This window comes from Patiria miniata, unplaced genomic scaffold (assembly GCF_015706575.1).
Source record: "Patiria miniata isolate m_02_andy unplaced genomic scaffold, ASM1570657v1 HiC_scaffold_7, whole genome shotgun sequence".
NCBI classification, from domain to species: Eukaryota; Metazoa; Echinodermata; class Asteroidea; order Valvatida; family Asterinidae; genus Patiria; species Patiria miniata.
The window spans coordinates 17,188,085-17,212,822 of record NW_024037074.1 but is presented as its reverse complement, the minus strand read 5'-3'; the positions used below and the strand labels follow the sequence as shown (position 1 = coordinate 17,212,822).

The 24,738-nt window shown below is 41.3% G+C and overlaps 1 protein-coding gene across 1 annotated transcript; it reads right to left on the bottom strand.

The window, feature by feature from the left end:
- Positions 1-1,248: 1,248 nt before the first annotated feature.
- Positions 1,249-22,478, bottom strand: LOC119745611 (dymeclin-like). Its single transcript, XM_038222098.1, has 15 exons — positions 22,372-22,478; positions 19,754-20,048; positions 19,121-19,214; positions 18,298-18,555; positions 17,700-17,825; positions 16,969-17,102; positions 15,903-16,088; positions 14,996-15,180; positions 14,423-14,548; positions 13,970-14,083; positions 4,314-4,408; positions 3,754-3,859; positions 2,755-2,937; positions 2,200-2,316; positions 1,249-1,441 (listed from the first exon to the last, which is right to left on the bottom strand). Exons 2-15 carry the CDS (start codon positions 19,944-19,946, stop codon positions 1,295-1,297), a joined length of 2,064 nt encoding a protein of 687 aa, XP_038078026.1. The 5' UTR covers positions 19,947-20,048; positions 22,372-22,478; the 3' UTR covers positions 1,249-1,294.
- Between the last annotated feature and the right edge of the window lie 2,260 nt (positions 22,479-24,738).

The following is a 24,738-nucleotide window of genomic DNA, read 5'->3' as shown; positions in this document are numbered from 1 at the left end:
CTCTGTGAGTCCTTACATGCTATTTACAAGTTTTTCATTGCACAACTTTTTTTTTTTCATTTATTTATCTACATTCACTTGTGCTAAATCTAACTTTATGATGCTGGTAGGAAGTCATACATGAAGCATATGAGTTTATGGCTTCTGACTAGCGCCCCTTTGAAAAAAAAAAATTCACAAAATGGGGAACCGCCAACATAGGGCGGGCCGGATAGCTCAGTTGGTAGAGCACCGGAACGGCAATCCGGAGGTTCGAACCCCGCTCCAGTCAATTTCTTTCTTTAATTATACCGAGAAAAACAAATGGGCGATGGTTCATCATACGACAAGCACCACTTCCAACTGCTTACAGCCAAAGGAGTTATTGACACTTTATATTGTCAAAGGTCCATGAGATGAGAATGTTCACTGTTCGACCATCGAGAAAACCAAGTTGAAAATATCTTGATAAAAAAATATCAATGTTCACTATCCAAGATACTTGTGATGGTCTATCTTGCTGTTATTCCTCTATAGCGTTTAGAAATTCCACTTTTGATGAACCTTGTGACAAATCGCGCCTCTTAAAGTTGTGTCTGTTCTAGGTTTTTAGACCATTTACTGTGCATTTTCACAGTACCACAGTTAATCACATTGCAGCCAGGATACTACATCAGGAGAACGGACGAAAAATCAGGCAACAAATACGTTCAGTTGGCGAGCGCAGCAGTGCGATTCCTTCCCACGAAATTTGACTGCATCAAGTAGGATTTAGTGACAGAGGGACGCATCAACTTTAACGCTCCATCTAAAACAAAATGTTTGTCACTTTATCAACGTCATAAATCTTCGGGCTATTCCAGGCAAGCAGAGTTAAAAACACAAAGGTTGTGCAATCCATAACTTTCAGTTTTTGCACAACGTTGTTGACGGGCGACATCAGTGCAACCACTTTTTATCAGTCAGTGTTTGCGTGTTACACTCACGCACAGGCAACGCATGTTGTTGTGACACTGTCTCAAAATAACTGTGGATGGGTACAATCTGTAAGCTTAAAAACATCGCGAGAGCCCTCACGTACCATCTGTAGTTCCAATCCACAAAACCGATGTCTTCTATGATGCTTAGAAAGAATCACAATCATATTCCACTCGAATCAAAGCAAATTCCGTCTGGTAATATTGTTCAAATCGTCCACGGCACATATCACAGCCGCCATTTCGAAAGAAAAAAATCACCAATGAAGAAAATGAAGAAAGAGTAGGCTTATCACCTACCTCCCTTCCGCCTTGGCTTCATTTTGGTTGATCGTCTCTTAGCTGGAGTTGAGTGTGAAGAGCTCTATCCGGTCTGGATCCCAGTACAGGTTGGAGGAGTGGTAGACCAGGGACCAGACATACGGGATGAAGAACTCCTCCGGTTGATCCTCCTCAACGTACTTGAACTTCAAGTCGGGAAATTTCTGGAGGGAGAGAGAAACAAACAAAATGTTTTGTTGACGGAATTTTTAATCTTGTCTTCCCCCTCCCCCACCTTAACCCTAACAGAGTCAGGTTTTATGAGCATCTTACAGTAGATTCCGCTACCCAGTAGTGGAGATAGAAGAGGGGGGGTGGAGGTTGCACCCTACCCCTCTTTCCTGAAAGTTAGATCCGCCCCTGCCACTCCCATGCATTTGGTATGCTACCGTAGTAAAGTCTTCCATGCTTAGTAAATGTTCAGCATTTGGTGATTACGATTATCTATATTCCATGATTCAGTGGATAAGTGTGGTTTCTTATACACAGTACCACAGTCAATCTTTTGGCGATTTCTGAGCTGTAGCCAAGTTAACCACAAGTTCGTTCGGAAATTTTTTTTGCAACCTGATGCAACTTTTTTTCTTCATATCTCATCTCAATGAAGGTCAGTCAGTGCAAAAATGATGATAAGACATGAATCTGGGACTGAGAAACATTTCCAATTTTGTTAGGAAATACTTAGAAAATTTCCTTGACTCTCTATCGACTTTGTACACAACTGCTGAAGTGGCGTCAGGTTGCAACATTTTTTCCGTTCGTTCACAAGCAACAGGGGTACGAGCAATGCCATTTTGTTACAGTTCACTGTCACAGAGACCGACTCGTGATCGAATTGTGAAGACTTGACAAACTGTGGGTTTTGGGTGCTTTCAAGCGATGAGGAGACTAGAAGAAGGACTGGCCTGACCAGGTTACCTACCCTGAGCCTGTCCCTGGGCCACTGCAGTATTCCCTGCTTGATGATCTCAAGCACTTGGTGAACGGTCAGGTTGTGATGTTCATTCTGCTCCAGCTTCTGTGAGAAATACGCCAGAACCTGGACAAAGAGAAACCAGAGAGTTGAGAAAACTATGAAAGGTAGTTTGGAAAGCAGTTTAGACAATTATCTTCTCAAGCAAAGTACAAGACACTTTATTTGTGACAGGAAAAATCGGGAATCTTGAATCAAAATCCAACACTGTAAAATAAAAAATGTCAGATTCTTTGTGCAAAATTGAGACATCAGGCCTCTTGTAAATTTGTGATTAATGTTTGTCGTTCCACAGAAAGAAAAGAACTGTTCAAGTACAACATTCAAAATTTGCAGCCACATAGATCACGACACTTCGAAAGTGAACATTGACAATTTTCACAGATTTCCTTTTCAGGGCACTTGCTTACGGCCCTACAACTTTTGTTGACTGCAAGCGAGTTTCATCCGAGATGTTTTTGTCCCAAAGTGGTCCCAAAATGGCAAGAAAACTCCCCAACTCACCGTGTCGATATTCTGTATGATGTCGTAGAATTTGGAATGCGTCTTGAAGCCAGAGAACCTCTCGCACTTGTAGAGCAGCGTGTAGATGAGGTGGGGGTTGTGAGGCAGCATGTTGGTCAGACATGAGTTGATGATCTCCAGGACCATGCGGATGCTGTCCTCCAAGACTGCTAGATCTGACAGCTGGGGGGGATGAACAAGACCACAGAAAGGTGCAACATTCAAATTTCAAGTTGAGTTTATTTAAGTTTGGTATCACTATATGTCTATAATGTAGACCCGCAACAGTTATATGGTTGTCAGGATAATTGATCTTATTGTTATTCAGTTACACTTTTCTGTTCAATTGATCAAAAACAAATTAACGACGAGAAAAAAAATGGTGTGTTTACAGTTAACCCCCTGAAAAATCATCTAGGCAGGTAGGTAGGAATATACCTGTTTTTAATGTTTGTCTGTCAGTTTTTTTATACTGACGTTGTTTACTTTATTCTGTGCAATAAACCTGTTCAATCGTTTAATTTAACAAATAACAAAAATATGGCCTAAAAAAAATTAAGGCAGGTGGGGTTACCATAAACACAATTTTTTTTTTTTTTCATTTTTTTTCTGAAGGGACTTCAGAACCAAATACCGAAAATGATGTAAAGACCAATTTTTATGTTCTGAAAAGGTTGTTGAATAATTAGTTGTTTACACTTTTCTTGGTGGCATTATTTTTATTTACAAATCAATGCAAACAATAAATCAACCATTTGATTAATTGAAACCATAACAGAAAACTGACCGATTAATCAATGTCAAAAATTGTTTAGTTTCAGACCTATTAAGAACAACGTTTTGAGAACGCACTTCTTATGAGCAAGGGCAGCTAGAAATCTGTGGGCTTATCCAGACCCTAAGAAGGTGTCAACAAGACAATGTGCCAAATGCCAACGGAAGAAACGCCTACAGAATACGGGAGAAGTGTAGGAATGCTAAGGTTTTTTTTCCTCTTACCAGGATTTCACATTCTGGGTCTTCCTCCATGGATGAGACCTCTGTCGCTCGTTCTCTCAGCTGAGCAACTATTCTATCATGCTTCTTGGTCAACGACTCGAACATGCTATAGACGAAAAAAAAATAGTGAACCATTGAACTGAGCCCTATAACCTCCCCAAATCCTCACATTTTAACTTTACTTACGGACCCTTCCTTCCCGTCAATCAAACGGTGTGCAACGACCAATGCGATAACAAACTTGGTCAGGTGACCAAGGTAGCTCGGCCAAACTCGCTCCAGTCCTCCAACCACAGAATCAGAGCCGATTTTGAGTACAAAACTTTGATAAATAGATCATGTCTGAGTTATGGGTCAGAAATTTTGAGTTGATTCTGTGTCATGCTCACATCAACGGCAGCGATCAATGGAGAGGGAACTGCATCAAATTCATTCACATTTTTCAATTCACTGAATCAGGAGTTTTACAACCAAAGCTTGAGGCTTGGATCAGACCGAGTATGAGACCCAGACACTGGTCACACAACTTTGCTATTTATTAATGATCAATGGCACAGTACCTGACTATTCTCTGGGTGACGTACGGATGCAGGGAGTGGAACTGTGACGACATGTTGGCCAGAGCTGCCAAACAGTTGGTGTGGAGGTACTTATCCTGCCAGGGTCAGAAAAGACAAATCAAAAATAAGTGCCTCATTACAAAATTACTTATCATTTAAATTAAAATAGTCTTAAATTTCTGACGAAGAATGGTCTTGGTCTTGGTGGCCACTTCAAGGATGAAAATAAAAAGCAGGGGAGTCAGGTTGGCATAGCGGTACTTTCCTCGGCTTCCAACGCTGTGGCCCGGGTTCGAATCCCGCCTGGGTCAATATCTGGATTGGGTTTTCAGCCCCTACCAGATTCCGTGGGTTTTACCCAGAATATGTTTTGGGCTTTTCCTCCCACCTCTAAAACTGTAATTTCTTCTCATTGTCTCCTCTCTAAGTTGGTGTGATGTTTCCCCTGGGATACTTTACCGACTATAATATACAGATACAGATACAGACAGATACAGAAGCAAGTTTGATCGAATCGAGACTTGTGGTTAACTATGACTAAGTTGGGTGTCCACATTTTGCCTCCAAGTCAAATATATTATGTCCATAATCAACGCACTTTATCACTTTTTATCCCCGTCCCAAACCACCAAGGAATAAAAAACGGTCTGGTAAAAAAAACGATGCAAGTGTAGCTGATGTAAGTTCACACAGCACATCTGGCAGCCTGACCATATATATAACCCAGGGATGAAGTATAAGCATGCCGGTCAGGGGTAACAACTATGAAGCACTTTGTCCGAGAAACAGATGAAGCGCTATATTTGTATTTAAATTTGTATGACATTATGTTTTTTTCAAAATTAGTTTTCTTCTAAAAAGTAGTGATCTCTCCAGGACAGCATGTATTCTTAAAATCCACTTGGCTCTCTCTCAGTCTTTCTCGTGATGAATCAGCATTAATTGTGTCCGCACGGTGCCCCCACCTGTCAAAGTAGGCAACTTTAACTCCGCCCACCTTATGCATTATTCACCATCCATCAACATCAATAAAACCGTCCCAAACACCACATTACAGCTCAATTTACACGATTTTTCCCCCCTTGTCTTTGCAGGACGTGGAGAGCACCAACCACCTTACTCTTGCTTTTCTTATATTTCGAGGCGCTACCCACAGCAGCTGGAATTAATTACCAGCGTAAATTCCGATTCCCCGGGCGGCTGCGATGCGGTAATCCCTCTGATTTCCCTGCCGTCCCCCGGCAGCACGGCCCGACGATGAGGACCGCTGACTGACTGATCTCAGCAAACCTAACGACCTGATCATATTTGGGAATCTACAGACAGGCTAACTCAATTGCAGCTTATCGGCAAAACACTGTCACTCTTATCGGGTCTGTGTAATTTATTGTACTTTGCTTCATAATTGGGGTTTTTTCGGGGGGGGGGGGGGGGGCGGTAGGGGGAGTGGGAGGCATGGTTGTGGTTTAAAGAGGGTGGTTTTCAAAGATTTCATGGAAATCAGTGAAACTGAACACGTAGCAAAACTGAAGGAGAAAGTACAAAACAGCCAAAACACAATTGGTGCAAAAGTTGTAAAACGAAGTATAAAAAAGTCGACATTAAAATATCGAACTTCATCATTTCATAATCAACATTTCAGTTGATAATTCATTAGAGTTATGTAAATGCATACAAAATTAACGGCGGCCATAAAAAAAAACATTCCCACCAACATTGCCAGGATATATACGTAAACTTTTGATAAAAAACAAATTATTAAAAAAAGTGTGTGCAATTACATTGAGGAAATTAGGTCAATAAAAAATAAATGTGGTCATCATTTCTGCACAAACAAGACAGGACACTTCAAAACATCAGCACGTAACATTGAAAAATGAAAATACAGATTTGCAACCAAGATAAGAGAGAAAACACACACAATATTTCCTCAAAACCACAATTTATATAAGTCGGTCATAACAGAACATGAACAATTGAACGTCATCACTGCGACTTGCAAGCGAAGCCGCCTTCCCAGCAATTAGGGCGATGCAAAGCCTCGTAAGTACTCATGATGAAAGTCAAGAGAATGTCAAAATCTACGTAGATCTGTCAGATCTCAAAAACCATATCAAACAAGTCATGACTTTTAAGGTTGACAACAAGGCCATTTCTTAAATGTGGGCTCTGCAACTTGCAGCCTTGCGTTGGAACCATTTGTGGGTATTTGAAAGTCAAATATCTGATCTCGGTATTTGGGGTAAAAAAAAGAGATTTTACTTAAATAGAGAAAAACACTTTTAGTGAACTAATTTTTGTTACTTAGTTTTAGGACAATCTAATGTCAAAATCAACGGTATATCTCAGCAGAACTGGGCTTGTCATCTTTTAATGCTTGCATTCCTTCTGCTAGCTTTCCCGCCCCTAACCATTTCACTTACATAACAGGCCAAATGCATTCAGGAAGGACCTTGATCTCATCCATTTCACTGGAGAGAAACTCCGAAGATTAAGTTTTGCGCCTCATTAAAATTAAACAGACCACCCTTCCCCCCTCTCCCCTCTTTCGAGAAAAAAAAGTTGAACTGCACTCTACTGGTGGGCCCACCCTCAATTTACTGGAGGAAGTTGGAAATCAAACGCCATATCTGCAGAAGCCAAGGCGTTCAAGAGTGACTCGGTTCAGCCTTGCAACTATGTTTACTTACTCCCCCTGGAAAGGCGGTTGCTCTAACTTGCTGGACAAGTCACTGGGTTTGGGAGTTGGTGAAGACAGGGACTACTTAAAAGTTTCTGATTATAAATCATAATTTACTTCTTTCGTTATAATATCTGTGCAATGCTTGCCAAGTACGAACAGCTCTTTCATTTTGCCTTGTAAGTTGTCTAGCTTGTCCTACTGTTTACTTGATACTTTCCTGATGTGTGTAACCAGTTTTCTTGTATTGTTTGTAAATTGGCTTGCTTGCCTTCTTGCAGCAATTGAAATCCACTTATTTATGTAGTTTGCCTGTTTGCTCACTTAATAACTTAGTTCCCTCTCCAAATTACTTTATGGGTCCCTAGTACATTGCAAAGCTACCTGATCCTGATGACCGTTTTCAGTCTTTGAGATTTTGAGAATTGTTTCCTACTCTGCGGACTTGAAGGCATCTTGTCTACACAACGGGCCGAATTTAGCCCATTCATTGACGCTACAGGGTAATCCTATATGATTGCACTGCCCGAATCAGAAGTGACAGCCAGTGAGTCAGTGTGATAGGTACAAAGACGACACTAAGCTGGCCTTCTTGGACCAGCGAAAAATTGACCTGTAAAAATTACATCACCCAGATACCTTCCCAAGCTGGTGACATAAAGCCTGCACACATGTCCCTTCCAGGACACCACACCTGAGAGTCAGCGCCAGGGTTAATGCGCAGAGACAACCCGATAAGCCAAAATGACGCGCAAATCACCCCGGCCGGATTACCCGCGTGTCGGAACTCGTTTGGAGTTTGGCGCTAACAAGCCGCGGAGGAGAAGACGCAAAGTCTGCGGCGCTCTCTGCCGTCAGTGACTGAGCAGTGATTACACCCGATGTCTTGCGGTTTTCTTTTGTTGGCAGCGCGGCTTAAGGTCACGGCTTAAAGTCACGGCGGACTATTAGCGATATCCTAATCTATAGTGAGGAGAGCGGCCAAAGGAAAGCTGAACTTACAATGAAGAAACTTCAAAGTTGCAAGCTGAAACTGGAAACTTAAAAAGCGATGAAAACTAAAAATGAAAATTCCAGAAAAGAGTCTTGAACTGTTTCCTCTTGAAGTTTAAGGAATAAAATAAATAACATGGATTTAGTATATAACTGGTTTCCATCAAGATGTATATTAATTATATTAGATAAACAAATGTTGAAGTGTTTATCTAGGCTTGATAACCACGTAATAGACCATTATCATGTTGTGGCCATTTGGATTTTTCCCATTCAAACCAATGTAACCAAAGCGAGGCTGGAAGGAAAAATAGTCAGGTTCCTTTTTGCACAAACAAACATTATCATTCAGTACTGTTATTGGATACATGTAGGGAACATGACTGAAAATGGTGGCAGCGTGATAAAGGTCTATTAGGCAGGTAGTCATGGTCGAACTTCGCTCCCCAAACCCACGTGACCAAGGTTGAATCCTACAGACCATGTGACATCATGCCAACTGGCGACCGCCCGCAACCCAAACGTTTAAGCATCCTTGGCATGTTATTTGGCCCGCATTAAACTGTACACGTCAACACGATACACATGTAGCGCAGAAGAGAACCGTTTGCTAAAAGTTGTCATCACGTGACCACAACAGAAGTCACGTGGTCTATTCGGGTTGGACTTGAGTCTCTGTGTTGGACAACAACATATAAAATCAGTGCTTGCAGTGACACAGTACGCAAACGTTCAGCCGTGGCAGCTTTAACAGTCATTACCCTTGACTTTGGGAGTTGGGACTACCCCACCTCAACTGTCGCAGCCCCTAAATGGTTTAGACGGCCAACAAAACCGCAAAAGTGCCAGCCAGCTTTTGGGAAGGGGTGCGATTTGCTGAAATGCCTGCACCATATGAAAGGACCATCCTGATATGGCTGTGTCCAGATGACTTGGTTACGGCTAGTGCTTGCAATCACACATGGGTCTATGAAGCAGCTGGAAGCCACTTGCCATAGACAAGTGTGTGTTATTTCTGACCATAGCCAGGTAACAGAGATGAGATTGTGAATTTAAAAAAAAGTCTGAAAATTGATGAAAAATCTGAAAGAAGCATAGGCCTATCTTTCTATACTAATAATGTCTTTCTCTCGGATACAAAAAGTCTGATTTCAGACATAAGTCTGAAAAATCTCATTTTTACCAGATGGTTACCAGATGTGGCTCAAAATTTTTCGATCAACAATGTATTTCACAGACATTCATGTTTTACAAATTGGTAGTGTTTTTTTAACTCAATTTGGCTGAATTTTGGCTGAGATGTATAATACATGTAACATACATGTGAAAGATGGTTATCTTTGTCAACAAGGTGAGTTACTCTCGACAACAACAGGTTTCTTGGGACACATTTTTCACCCCTTCTTACAACACACCTTCGAAGCTGTCATAAGAAATCACCATCACTGCAGCTAACTACCCGCCCATGGCTGCTAAAACCGAACTTTATCACCTTCAAACACAGCACACCAACATGACTGGCAATGACGCAGCACTTAGTCGGTTAACCATCGACGCCAATAAAATCTGCCCTTCGCGGGCGGGAGAGACAATCAGGGGAACCTGACATAAGCGTCAAGCGCAATCGCTGCAGAGCAGTCTCCAAGAAAATTTAGAAGGGGGATGAGTTAACAAGGTTCTCAGGCAGTATCGTTGCTCCGTGGAGCCACTTCAGTACCCCTCCCCCCTGCCCCAGAGGATCAAATAATTTGGTAACGGGACAGCCGGAACAATAACCCTGACGCCACCTGACTCTCCGCAGCCAGAGAGTCTAATCGCGAAGATGGGCTGGGTTCTTTTTTCAAACTAGGTGAGACACGCTACGACGGTGACACAGCAAACACGAGCAGGTATAGCTCAAAGGTGATGGCTATGACACAGGAAACTCAAAATACAGGTAAAGGGGGGGTAATCTTGAAGATTACGGGGGTGGGGGGGCAAAGTCGGGGTCAATCATCATAATCGAATCACCTGAACAGACTGACTGACTCGTCGGAAGACAGGAGGGCAACTTTTTCTTCTGTGACAGGTGACGGGGAAGTACATTTCTCCATGGGCCGGGGCCACGCATCACGATATTGTCAAGTGGAGACACCATGTCTGGACGAGTGCAAACAGGGGACCTGGAACGGTCACTGGAGTCCATTTAGCAGGTGGGGGAGGGGGGCAGATCCACTCAAAACCGGAAAGAGAGGATTGATGACGCTATGAATAAACCGGAGGGGGGGGGGCATGAACCCCCATAGCTGTGGCTCAAGGTACATTTTTGTTCATAAGAATTTTTTTTTTTTTAATTTATAGAAAGAGGAAACAGGAAAATATCTAATTATTTATCCAAGACTCATTTGAACTAAACTTGACAGAAAAGTATTTAAAAAAAGGTTTTTAAGCAGTAGAATTTGTGACACTAGTAAAATACACTGGTGAATGGAAAGAAACATAGAAATATCCACGATTGAAATTCAGAAATCACTAAGGATCTGTTCCTTTCCTATTCCTATATTTCCTATTCCTATATTTCCTATTCCTATATTTCCTATTCCTATATTTCCTATTCCTATATTTCCTATTCCTATATTTCCTAGTCCTATATTTCCTAGTCCTATATTTCATATTCCTATATTTCCTATTCCTATATTTCCTTTCCTATTCCGGGAAATATGGTGTTTATTAATTGCTTGGTAAAAAATCTCCCGCAACCAGGCAAACCCAACATCTGACTATCGGATCGTTACAGTTTGTAAGAACAACTTCTTTGTTTGTTTTATAGGCGAGTATAGGGTCAAATGCAGATACAACCACAAGCTCCAAATTAAAATCCCACCATCAAGACTGAATTTGAAACCCTCAACTTTCTGCAGGTTGTTGAACCACAAATGGGGCAAAGTTTCTAAGCTTATTTACCAGGAAACCGACTGTAGCTGATTGATAAGTTGGGCTGAAACTTAAAACCCTCCGTAAGACGACAGGGACTAATTTAGAGGAAGTCAAGTTTCATGTCATTAATGCTGCCTGACGCCAATGTATGGGGGGAAAAAATTCACACAGAGCTCAAAAAAAGAAGAAATTGAATGGCAAGGCTTAGATTTTCTCAAATTTTGATTGCAGTAATTTTAACGATTCAGAAAATTTTAAAGGGCCTCTGTTTAGTATCAGGCCACACCTTACTAAACTGACAAGACACGTGTAAAGTGCATCAATTACATAAAGGCTCCACAAGGATTTGCCAAGCAACAACTGTCAGAAACCATCAGCCAAAAGCCTATCATAATCCATTTAGAAAGTCACTTCACCTCTGTGGTCTGACTCATTTAGTTTTTATATCAACGCTATTACTGGCGAGTCTTTTTTTTTTCCTTCTATTTTTTTGATCAAGTGAAATTACTTCCTGTTATGCAAGTGGTGCAGTTTTTTTTAATCAGAAATGACGACTCTCTTGTCGGGCCAAGAGATGATGCCGTCCCTGTTTGACTTTGTGAATGGTTCATATAGGCTACGAAAGTCACTTTAAAAGTGAAAGTTGGAAAACGTAAAGAATGATATAAGCTTCGAAAGCATTGGGAAGTGCCAAGTAATGGTACAAACATGTCAGAGGAAGGGAGGGTTTCAAATTGGTAAAATTTACATTTTTGTCTTGACTTGAATAAAAACGGGTGATTCTACGTATTTTTCTTAAAATATCTGACCATAAAATAAAACTTTTAAATAAAATGTCTTTCTGATGGTTTGTATAGGCCTGCATGCACCATGGGTGTTAATCCTCAGGGGGGCAGGGAGGATAAATGTATTATGTGTCCTGCCGTGGCATAACGAGGAATAACTCCCATCGTTGACTTTTTGAGTTTTATACACCATGTAAAAGAGCTAACTCATTAGCTTTCTAATGACAGCAAATTTATTTCTGTAGCTCAATTAATTCCACAGATATGACGCGGGAAAGTCGGTAGTGACCTCATTTCGAGAAAAACGGCTTTGAAAAAAAGTTACGCCTTGCGTGTTGTGCATTACAAGCTTTATGTGCAACGTGTCTGTACAAGTACACACGTGGGACGGTTTTGTTACATTGTAAACACTTTCTGAGCGTGCGCGCTGTAGGCACGCGCTCACAGATTGGATCAGTTCTGCAAAACATCACGTATCAAAGTAAACAACACGTACAGTGCATGCTCTATATCCCATTCATACAATGTAATCCAATCAGACGGTGTTATTTTCATTACGTAGTCCAGACCCGCGAGCTAGACAATGTCATCTGTCGCGCAACATCGCGTTTTGTTTACCATTTTCCACAGCTGATCATGAATTGTTAGGCCAGTACAGACTGATGTCACTGCTATGTAATAAACAGAGCATGCAATATGCTTTCCAATGGTACCACACTAAGGTATACGCACTAATAGATTCTCTTGAAATTTCATGATGAACTTTGGTCATTTTTTGTTGTTCAGAGGAAAATTACTGACGGTTTTTGAAAAACTACACTCAAACACCTTTCAGAAATCGTCAGTTTTTTCCACTTTTGGGGGTATTTTTTTCACAGCCAAAATGCACAGTGTCAATCTTAGATACCTTGCTTGACTACTCAAAAATAAAAAATTATTTTTCAAGAACTGTACATGTATTGGCAACTTCAGGCACCGATTACTCAAAACACGGTTTTGGGAGGCATTCCTCATTCATCCTCAGTAGGTCACACATTCCCCCCACCCACCTACCCCCACACTTTTTTACTAGGGGTGGGCCATTGCATCTCCCCCCCCCCCTCCCAATAATGTTATGCTGATCAAATTAAACTGTGCAGTTGTTACAAAATATGTAAATTAGGAAAAGAGAACATCCAAGCCACTCAAAAATCAAAGTAGAATTGCAATTTAACTGTAAAAAAAAGTGATGTGTACATTAAAAATAATGTGTGCATTATGAACATATACAGTAAGTATTCATATGAGATTATATTGAGCCCAACAGTCGTGACTCCTCTTTTAATATGATTTTTCACACACCCTAGGGAGTTAGGCCTAGGGAAAAGAAGGCCTAGGGAGAAGAACTACTGTCAAACTTCATTACAGAATCTCAAGGCCGTGACTCAGTGCTGAACATTGTATTACATGTGGCTATGGTAACCAGTGATCTGACCAATTTTTGTAGGCCAGTCCCAACATAGTCAACTAGGCCAGTTCAACCATCAACAACTTTAATACGTGCATTGATAACTATGGGCTCCGTGCACAAGAACCCCCTCAACGGTAAGGAAGAGAGAGTTGGTGCAGACCACTGGGAGAGACATTCAAACGCATTGCTGACGACGCTTGACACTCACATGAAGACACTATGGCTCTGTGCACACTCAGAATAAAATCAGCTCATGTGTACGTCTCGTTGTACACGCGCGAACCAGTGTGTCCCCCCACCGAAGCATTTGAAAGAGGTAAAAAAGTGCTATCTATTGTGCATGCACGGAGTACATTGCCAGCCAGTGTTGCAGTCGAATCCATCACATGTCCTCACAGGCCCTCTCAAGTCCTCACAAGTTCACTGCAAGTCCTCGCGAGTTCTCATCAAGTCCTCACAGGACAATCACAAGTCATCCTGTCCCAAGACAAGTCACAAGCTATTCAAACGAACCATAGACAGAAAGTTTCCCTTGTCTTGTTCATCCTCTGTTACTTGTCATTTGACTTGGGTGAATGGACTCATGATTGACATGTGATTGACATGTGATTGACTTGTGATTGACATGTGATTGACATGTGATTGAGATGTGATTGGCTTGTGATTGACTTGTAATTCACATGTGATTCACATGTGAATAACTTGTGATTCACATGTGATCCACATGTGATTCACATGTGATTGACTTGTGATGGACCTGTGACCAGACTTGCGACCGAACTTGTGATGGACTCGACCACAACACTATCGCCAGCTTAGACTGTGTACCTACCCTCATGCCTGTCATGTTGTACTGGATGGTTCGAATGCTGACCAGGACAATCAGACCCCCCAGGGTGATTTCAGAGATGCTTCGCTCCGTGTACCATGTGATATTCTTCACCACCTAGTTAAACAAAACACAAAACATGTAAGTCATCTTATATTGAACCCTTTGAAATAGAGCAAAGATGAAACTTTTTTCAGACCCAGTGTTATTAACCACCAGCAGCTGGGCAGCGCTTCTACAAGGAACTATGCACGCAAATACGCCCTCAGCAGTGAAAAGGAAAAACATCACTGTTACTGAAGGACACGGAGTATTCGTCCATGCAGCAATGTTCAGATGTGTCCCTCTCATGCGAAATTGCTACAGTTTGTGCATATTCAATTGCGTACACTGTGTGCTTTTTTAGACACCTAAAACCAGTGTCCGCACACTGCAACCTATGAACTATTCGCTTACCAGTTCATGAACGCTTTTGTTGAACGCATCATCCTCACTGAGTATAAGCAACACTATGAGGGCCATGTAGATGTGGTGGAAGTTGCGATCCTGGGCGTAGTATAGAATCTTAAGGAGGGGTATCACCTGGAAGCAAGAAGATAGTATAAGAAATCAACAGGATGAGGGGTGGAAAATGTCTCGCTTCTCTCATGCAGTCGAAATATTCAAATATTTGCGACGTTAAGAATACGAACTTGTATGACCCTAACCAGCTAGGGTATTTTGTTTAGGAAGCCTGTTTAACAGAATAATATACAACACTTGTCAAAGTGAGAGGCAGGCCCAGTACAGCAAAGATCCGAAGGGTAAAAAATCCCAAGGCCAAACTGCCTCAGAGTCTGTGGTTGCCACACACCAGTGGAATTGTTCAAGCTGTATCAACTTTACATAAACATTCGCAACCAATTAATCCTGCTTTATGTCGGCAGAGAGAATTTAACGGCTAACAAACAGTCACTGGGTTTATTTTGACTGCTGCGATGGCTTCGTTGAATTTGCTAGCCAGAGAAGGAGGGTTTTTATGAAACCTACCAGTTGGTCTATGTTGGTCTTGGACAGGATGTAGGTCCTGAAGTTGAGGTTCTGATGCAGGAGGGAGTACAGGAGCAGCGTGGCTTGGTCCTCTCTGAGATGACTGCAAAACGCCTCGTACAGATTGGCAAAGTTTGTCTTGAAGGGGGGCATGGCGCCCCCGGATGTCACTGCGGTGCCACCGTCTGAGAGGAACAAAGGAAATAAACATCAACACAATGGCATCCTAAGCATTATAACTAACAGACTTTGTTTGCATGGAAACAGAGCAGCCATAATCCTAACCATGGATGTAGTTGAGTCTATTGCAAGTCCATCACAACTAAATCACAAGTCCAGTCACAAGAACAACAACAAAGACATGCCTTTGTCAAATCTTATTTGAACTGCTCGTGAATTGAAGTGGAACCGGTGGATTTGTGATGGACTTGCAGGGACTTGTGATGGACAAAACCACATCCCTTATTTTAACTTACTGGGCATTTTGGATTGGGAGTTACCTCTGAATGTACCTAAATTGTTTATTCTGAGGAAGACCAATGGCATATCTTTCTCTTCTACCAATATTACGACACAAAGACATATTTAAAGAAAATGGTTTGATTGGTGGTTATAGGCCATGTTTCACTCCCAGCTTTCGTGTCAACTCGTAGTACCTGACGGGAAATTCAATGTTTCATTTACTGATAATTAAAATCAACTGACGTCGTCAATGTTGTCAGCATCGTCGGCAATGCGTTCAACAGTCCCTCTTAGTGGTCCGTCCCAACTTTCTCTTTGTAAACGTCGAGGGGGGTATTGGTGCACGGAGTCCCTAGCTCCCGAACTGCCAAAGAGCAGGTCCTCAAGGAATGTCAGATTTAAATTCTCGCCCTCAATTTGAACAGAGATCTCCACAATGGCTTACCTTGTGAATTGGAGAACATGCAGAGCGCCATGCGGTATGGGTTGTGCACTCCCTTGTCGTGCGTGTAGTGATTGGTCAGAACCATGAGTAACAGCAGGCTCTGATTGGCCAATAAGCCCCGGTCCTCCGGCTCTGCTTTGTGACCTCTTGACCCGTAACCTAAGGTCAAGACCGCCCACAATCCCGCTGCATGACAAAAAAAAATGAACAAGACATTCCTCAAGGTGACAAACACTAACAGTGACGGATGTTTTACATTGCAGTCACCACTGAGGTGCATCTTTTTGTTCAACAGAGATGAGAAGACCTCCTTTCCATCCAAAACTATAAATGTTTCTTAACCCCCCTGTTGTTTAAAAGGTCACAAACAGTCAAAGTTTCCTTCCACTTCCCCTGGCAAGGGCGGATCCAGGGGGGAGCCAAAGGGGGCCATGGCCCCCCCAAAACGAAACCAATTTTTTTATTTTTTTATGTGACATCGCAATAAAGGCAGGCAATGAGTACACCACCATCTTTTCCTCAAAAAAACATTGGTTAAAGTGGTCAGAAATTGCCTCAGATCGCACCACAGAGCATCTAGAATCCAAAACTTTTTCGGGCCCTTAAGCGAGCCCCGAACCCCACGCCGTAATTTTTTTTTGACCCACTTTTTGGGGGGGACCAAAATTTGTTTTGGCCCCCCAAAAAATTGTGTTCTGGATCCGCCCTTCACCAATGGTCACTTGACCAATTTTGACCCCAGTAACAGCATGGCTCAGAATACATGTTTGCATAGGAGGGTTAATACAAGTTAACTGAATCACTGAAGTTTGTTGATGCTTCAGAAAATACCAACTCACTTAGGAAGGCTTTAACAAAGTGGTAACTGAGACAAGTCAATCAACAGTCATCCAGCCTCAAGCCAAATCACAAGCTATTCCAATGAACTGTAAATGCATTCCTTTGACATTGTTCATCCAGTAACTTGTGATAGCTGATGACATCTCGTTACAACTCTGGACTCAAAATTTTGAGAAGGGTTGGAATGTTTCGCTGTATTAATTTCTGGGGCTGAGTTTGGTTGTACCTGCGACTGCCGCAGTGATTCCATACAGGAAGCTAGGCGAGGACTCGTGGGGCTTCAGTAACTCTGATGGACACTCCTCGTGCTTGACAAACTGATCCAGGAGGGTCTTCACCAAAATGTGGGCGTCTTTGGCACTGTGGAAATAAACCAGAAAATTGGTCAATACGAGTGCCTCACTCAAGTAATCACTCCTTAACTTTTTCATGTCAATGTTTTGATTCACTGAGCAATAATTTCTACTGAGCAGGTCCAGGCGTGTAGCTTATTCAATTAAAAGAGAGATAAGTTGTGAATTTTTTGCAAGAACCTGTGTTGCAATAGGCGCGTGAACGCCACACAAATATATGTTGACAACACACGTACAACTGCTGCTTGCTTGCCGTACGCAACGCCAAACGAGTGATTTTGGCGTTCCTTGACGGAAGGTAGGTAGAAACCTCTTCATTTCTCACGCAAGCAAAACATTTGAAGATCAATAAGGAAGTTTTATCAGTGGTCTTATAATATTCTGTCATAATCAACAGAATTGAGAAGTTTATCTTATCAAACGTAAGTCATTTTTCAACATTTTTAACATTTCTTTGAATCCTTGTATTTTTTGCATACATGAAAGGGAACGCGAAGCTTCAAGTACGCACTGCCGCACGCATCTAGCAAAACGCGTAACCCAACCTTATGACGCTGAGTTTTACTCTTATTGGGTATGAGTGAGGAACTGAGACCATTCTTACCAGTTGCCTTGCATCATGCAGTCAAAGAAGAGACTCTTGTGGGCTATCCTTGGGATGAACATCTGAACCGATAAGACAATCAGCAGTGTGTTGATAGCTTCGAGGTGAAGCACGTAGCTGAAGTTCCTACAGTGATGCAAAATTTACAAGAACGCGTCAAAGGAATCTGTGAAACTATCAAATGTCACCCCTGCTTTATATTTGGTTTGATGTCTCAACTGTACGAGGGTGTGGCCATGGTTTTACTGCAAGTGTTTTACTTGGCTTCTTGTGTTGAAATCAGCACATGTCCACTGGGAGTAGAACCAGGTCCGATAGAACACAAGGCATACCGTTCACATTTAAAATGAGGTATGTACAAGGATCGGCCACTGATTTTTGGATTTTCTACCCAGGAGAGGCGTTCAACTTTGACTTAAACAGGGCTGAATTTTAACAAAATGGAGTGCTGGACCCATGTTTATGCCAGGTTGGATTCTTGCTAGAGTGGTTCCCAAGGAAGGTTTCCCAAAATCTCAGGGCTTGACCTGGGCTGAGCACAAAGATCTTGGATAGTGTAAAAAAAGGCCTAGTGGCATTAATAACCATAAGAACTTACAAGACGGGCACTTCGACGAGAAGGGTGACCAGCGAGTGCAGAAACTCCTCCAAGAGAGTCTCCACGGTCCTCCCCTCGTTATCGGCCATGTCCAACCCATCCAGCCCGTCCTCAAGGAACGCCGCGGTCCGGGAGGGGTCAGACACCACCACCGACAGGTGCTGGATGATGCGCCCCTCCGAGAAATTCTCCAGGAAGTATTTGAGGGAACTCCGGATGATGAAGAGGGCGTTGTAGGTCTGCCAGACAAAGACATGGCTGAAGGACGGGGCGACGGAAGTGATACAAAAATAGGATCAGAATACATAAATACCAGCCAGACTGGGACTCCAGGTGCAGAAAAACCTGCTAAACAAAATCAGGCTACCCTTAATCAATAATTGTCCATAAAGCAAAAAGAAATTTAAGTCTTCAGAAAACCGCAAGCCAAGTTTTATGTCACACTTCAAATTCTACAGGGAGATTTTCTTCAATCTTTGAACCAGGGAGTGAAGCCACATGATTTGAATTTGAAGACTGTGACTAGACTGATGCATATGCAACCTTTTGAAATTCAGACTATTTCGTAGTCTGGTGGCATGAACATGGAGGAAATGTATACAAAAAGAGACTGGTACCGGATCTTTTCTCTTGTCATGCAGGACTAGAGAATGTCGGACGGCTGGTTTCATGTGTCAGTCTATTTTCTTGTTTTTGCGTGTCTTTACTATCCCAAGTTTTGGGACTCTCACAGCTTTGAGTCCCCAATTTTTCAGATTGCGGTACGACCAAAACTGTAATTTCCGGTATGTTTTCAGCAAGGAGAAGAAAAAGACAAACTTACTCTTCTTTCTGGGTAGAAGTCTTCAATTCTGCCACCCTCTTCAAGAAGACTTTGATGAGAGTACACAGGTTACCAGACTGTAAGTTGTTCAGAGCTGTAAAGCCAAAAACAGGGTAATGCAAACAGAAACATAAAATGTGGGATTGTGCCTGTTTGACTTCCAGAATATTTTGACCATGATAACAGCTGTGTAACATCAATGTCTGGTATCTGGTGCTTTTGAAGTTCAACATAAGAGAACCAAAAAGATCTTCTCAAGACAAGGATAGGGCCACTGATTTTCTGTTTCATCGGAAAACAATCAAAAGAAACGAAATCCAGCTTTTTTTGAACAAAAATATATATAGTGTGTGCACACAAGAGATACAAACATTGGAAATAACCATATTTTCTGTAAGCGTTGTCAAGTTCAAGCATTATGTACAGATTTTGGCAGTTTTGTTTGATTTTTTATTTTTTTTTTTAAATTCTGTAGCAAAATTGTTTTGACAGAAAACTTTGTTCAGTTATTCTCACTGAACCTTCAGGACACGACATAGACTTTTTGGTTACTATGCCATTCCAATATTTTGGAATTGGCAAAAAGACATTTTGAAGCGGAAAATCAGCGGCCCTGCAAGCAGAGGCACGTACCAAGAGTTTTACACAAGTGGATTGTGGACTCTTCCAACAGACGGGCGTCTGAGCCGCAGTGGGGGACCCGGAAGGAGAACGACAACAACTGGTTCCAGAACGGATCCGTCTCCGGCACCACCTCTTTGCCCACAAACCTCTGCAGGTACGGATTGGTGGTCAGCTCGCTGAAACTGCTGCTATTGGCCCCCATGGTTGCTAGGCAATAGTTATGATAGTATACCCCGGGATGCTTGAAAAAGGGGGCCCACTAATCGTGAGCTATCTTGGCAGATGTAATGCTGTGAACATTGTCCTGTACAGAAATAGAATGAAAACAAAACAATTTTTTATTTCATCAATATATCATACCCTCATCTGACTATTTATTAGGTAGAATGCAGAATGTGTTGGAAACCGGGAACGAATGCAGTATCCAGACACCACTTCTTTGGTTGTGTTCAAAGTCTATGGAGAGACGAGTGCATTTTCAAAGTATTTTTTAACAAAACTGGAAATGTTTCTCAGTCCCAGATTCATGTCTTTTCAAAAGCTGGAGATACCTCAACCCTAAACTTTATCATTGGGTTGGAGGGCTGGAGGGAATCGTCAACATGGAGCGGACGAGCATATACAAAAAATTGAAGTCGAACGTTCCATTTTTGTTCCTGTACCACACTAATTCCCCCTGGGACTCACCCAAACCTTGCCCAGCAGGTCCTTGAAAAAAATAACGATAGTGCATATCACGTGTAATTTCCAGGTTCGTTTGCACACGTTAGCGTATCTAAATTCCAACACGAAACTGCACAAAAAATTGACGTCTGAAAAAGGGGCGACTACTGTTCTATCGCTTTAAAGAGCTGAAGAGAGTGAGTGTGCTTCTAGTTCTAAAGCGTAAATAAACTACAAACTCTAAATGTAAAAATAAAAACTTGACAAAGTTGTACATTTTCGGGTGTTCTCTTCCAAGTGTGGCCTTTATTTACGGAGGTCGTCCAGTAAATTGGCCACATTTATGGGGCTAAGATAATTGATGATGAAAAAAAGTGGGGAAAGAATGTTGGGAAAGATTCCCATATCTGGCCATCACTAATTTTTCCCTTCAGTGACCTATCAGCCATCAGAAAGTGATAATATGTCCCAAAAAGTCTAAATTAGCAGGGAAAATATTGAAGTATTTACTAAGAAAACACAGAAATTTTCAGACCAGTCTCACAGGGTTTGTGCACAGGGTGACAAGTGATGGCCAGATATGGGAATCTTTCCAAATGTTGCAACCAGACGCCACTTCAGCAGTTAAAGAGAATGTACATCATTGGCTTTTGCTGTAATTTTCAGAAATGAACTATTTGGGGGGTTAGTATAATAGATCAAATATTGTTGCACTGACATGTTTGACGTTTTGTGTTCGAAAATGCTGGAAAAACCAAGAAAAACAAAAATATTCAAGTAGTCTGGTTCCCTGACTCCACTAAAGATGAAATGGATCAAAAATACCGGAAAATTGTAAGGTAAGGGAACCAGTCTAGCTGGCCTGCACCCGTTCATGAACATGGAACCAATAGCTAGCAAAACAAAATTTAGACTAAAAAAATGGTACATTTGGAGCAGTAATTGAAAAATAGTTAGGTTTTTCCAATGGTGGTCGGCCGACCAGCGTTGGAAATGTACACAAATATACCATTTTCTTGAAAATGGCTTCACACCAGGTGCCATAATTTTACAGGATGCTTTAGCATGTCATTTACCAACATCCTAGTAAGGTATTTCGTAACAACTTGGTAGTTTTATTTTTCGATGTTTGCAAATTTTGTATTTTTCCTTTAAGTTGGGTACAAAGTGTATGGAGAGTCAAGTACAAAATTGGAAATGTTTCTCACCGCCGGGCGTAAATAAATTGGTAACCCTTACCTTTAGGACCCCGTTCCTTTATTATAAGGTTAAAAGACTCACCAAAACAGCTGACTAAATGACATTCAAAAGTGACATTCTGTTATTTCTTGACACACATTTTAACAGTTGGCAATGACTTCTTCTTGAATATCAGCAGGTTTAATTTGTGGAAGAGGGCAGGGCTTTGTTTTGTGAGAGAAATAAAGGGGTAAAAGACGACGATGACAAACAGAAAATACACTAAAAAAGCAAGATGGCGAACTGCTAAAAAAGGTAGGAAAGTCACAAAACTCACATTTTCTTTGAAAGTGCTTTCAGAATTACAACTAAGTAACATGACTCATGAGTTTATCTGAAGCAAAAAGACTGCTTTTGCCTGCAAAAGTCACTTTGGTACTGGACAGTCATCTGCAAAAGTCAGTTTTGAAAAGAACTCGTAAAAAAATAGAGGTGTCCTAAAGTAAAGATAAGGCTAACCAATAAATTCACAATCACAAACAAAATGCAAAATATATAGTCTGGTGCCTCCCAACACTTTAGACGTGACCGTGCAGAAAGCACATGTGCTTCTGGCTACCATACACAAAACCCCCAGTTCTCCTGCAGATTTTTAGCTCGGAATTTCGTTATCACATTGCAAGAAATAACCAATTTCGCCACATACAAAGCTTTAAAATGATTAACTGAAGCCTAGCACTCCCATAATTTCCCACTTTTAAGGTTGCTCGAACTGTCAAACCTACCACACTTTGAAGCGACACGTAGCACTTTTTACACTGCAAAACTGTCGTCATGCAAAAATTGCCTCCTTCTGATTCATTGTACTTCCGGCGAGGTCAAAGTTAGGTCAATCACCTACGGAAACCTTCCCGTAGCCTTGTTTCCAGACGTGCGTAGTCTCTCAACAGCAGTTTATTTTTCAAGCATGTCGTTTTATCATCCAGTATACTCATTTTTTGTTTGTTTAAGAAACAAAAATTGCTTTAGTAATTTGCTCTAGGTTTCATTGATAAAATCAACTGTCTTTAGAGTTTACATATGTAATTTTGTTTTCCAAGATTCATTTTGTTGAATTTATGGTTGAAATAAAGTACGAAGAAAGAGATCATTATAACCACTAAAAATAAGAATTTGGAATAACATTTGGATTTTATTGGCCAACCTATTCAAATATCTATGAGGTGCCAAATATGACAAAATTATTAATTTGAAATACCAAACTACCAAATTATTATTGAAGGGCAAGACCTTTTTATTAAATAGCATTCCAGTCATATTTTGACATACATCAGTGTAAAATATTTAGAATCTGAGACAAGCACTTTATTGTGGGGGGGGGGGGGGGGGGTGACAAACACAAACGATAATTACTATTCAAAAGACACTTTGTAATGTTATAGAGTTGTTGGTTTATTTCAATCTCTTTTAGACTTCATTTTGGCATAATTTTCCGACCAAATTATTGATAAATTTGACCTGAAAGTCTGATCAATAGATCATGCATATCATTTATAGGGGTTAAGACAAAGGAGTCCGTGACTTGACTGGTCAGTATTTGGTACCATGATGAGACTGGCATCCGCTCTTGTGAATTCAACTTGGTTTTCTTCTGTAGCATTTCCCTTCTAAAACTGATGTTCATTTCATACAAAATCTCACATTTCAGACTTTAGACCAAGAATCCATAACTGATATTTTGGTTCATTTCAGTGGCGCACCCAGGATTTGGGTTGGGGGGGGGGCTCAAATTTTACAAATTTGTTAAAAGTTGATTTTTTTTCAGAACAATTTTCCCAAAAAATTTGGCCGCAGAAAAAATTGGGTTTTTTTTTGAGTGGCGGCCTATTTTGATGTTGGTGGCACCACTTACACCCCTATTATACTACTCGAAAACAGGCCACATTCATATCACCAAGGCCAAATCGTGGGACTAAAAAAAAAAAATACCAAAAGAAAAAAATTGACAACCTCTTGGGGGGGGGGGGGCTCAAGCCCCCGAGCCCCCCCCCCCCTCCACCCTTGGGTGCGCCACTGGTTCATTTTCACAGTTTCTCCCAATGGTAAAATGTCAGCATCACTAATACTGAAAACAAATGCAATTGATACCTTGCACGGACTGTAAGAATTGCACGTCATCTACAGTCGACTCTCATTTATACAAACTCAGCCAGACCTGAGTTTGTTTGTATCAGAATTTTATTAGCATCGGTGCATATAAATGCACAGTCGGGGCCAAGGCCTTATGTTCACTATGACCACAATTTGTATTAACAGAGTTTGTATTAATGAGAGTCAACTGTACTTTCAATTTCCCAAAATGACTTCAACAAGTTGTTTTCCCCCATGTGTCTTGAGTAACAACTGCCAATATCATATCACAGAGAGACCCATCACAATGAGATGTTGTTTGGCAATAACCATTATTCCTATTGATATACATGTATTTCATAAGTACAATATTTGAATTGTTTTAGGCGTTTTTCTTTGGGGGGGGGGATTCAAGTTACCTGTCGAAAAGTAATCGTATTGCCAAATTTAGTTGTTTCAAGGACACTGCAACCACTTTGATCAGTTTCGTATATTCAGGACCCACTTATATTTTGAATAGACCCAAGACGTAATGACGTCATGCTTTGTTTAAGTGTGTGCCTTGCTACAAGAGCTACGCGTCCCACCTGGCTCTCATAGGAAAGCGCACATGTAAACAAAGCGTGACGTCATTATGTCTTTAGGTCTATCAAAATGGATGTAGTCAAATCTTTACAAGTCAATCAGAGGTCCTCAGAGGTCCAAATGACGAGACGAGCTGTTCTGATGACATGTAACAAAGCCAATTCTTTGTCACTGTTCATCCACTGCGACTTGATCTGTGATGTGACTTGTGATTGACTTGTGATTGACTTGTGATTGACTTGTGACTGACTTGTGATTGACTTGTGACTGACTTGTGATTGACTTGTGATTGACTTGTGACTTGACTTGTGACTTGACTTGTGACTGACTTGTGACTGACTTGTGATTGACTTGTGACTTGACTTGTGATCGACTAATGACTGACTTGTGATTGACTTGTGATTGACTTGCGATTGACTTGTGATTGACTTGTGACT

What these genes read in the sequence shown, in the direction of transcription:
- LOC119745611 (XM_038222098.1), bottom strand. Translation starts at nt 19,946, where the DNA reads ATGGGGGCCAATAGCAGCAGTTTCAGCGAGCTGACCACCAATCCGTAC. An exon ending in CCACTTGTGTAAAACTCTTG is followed by an intron (nt 19,215 to 19,753) that starts GTACGTGCCTCT and finishes TTGGCTTTACAG; the next exon opens with CTCTGAACAACTTACAGTCT. An exon ending in TGCATGATGCAAGGCAACTG is followed by an intron (nt 17,103 to 17,699) that starts GTAAGAATGGTC and finishes TTATTTCCACAG; the next exon opens with TGCCAAAGACGCCCACATTT.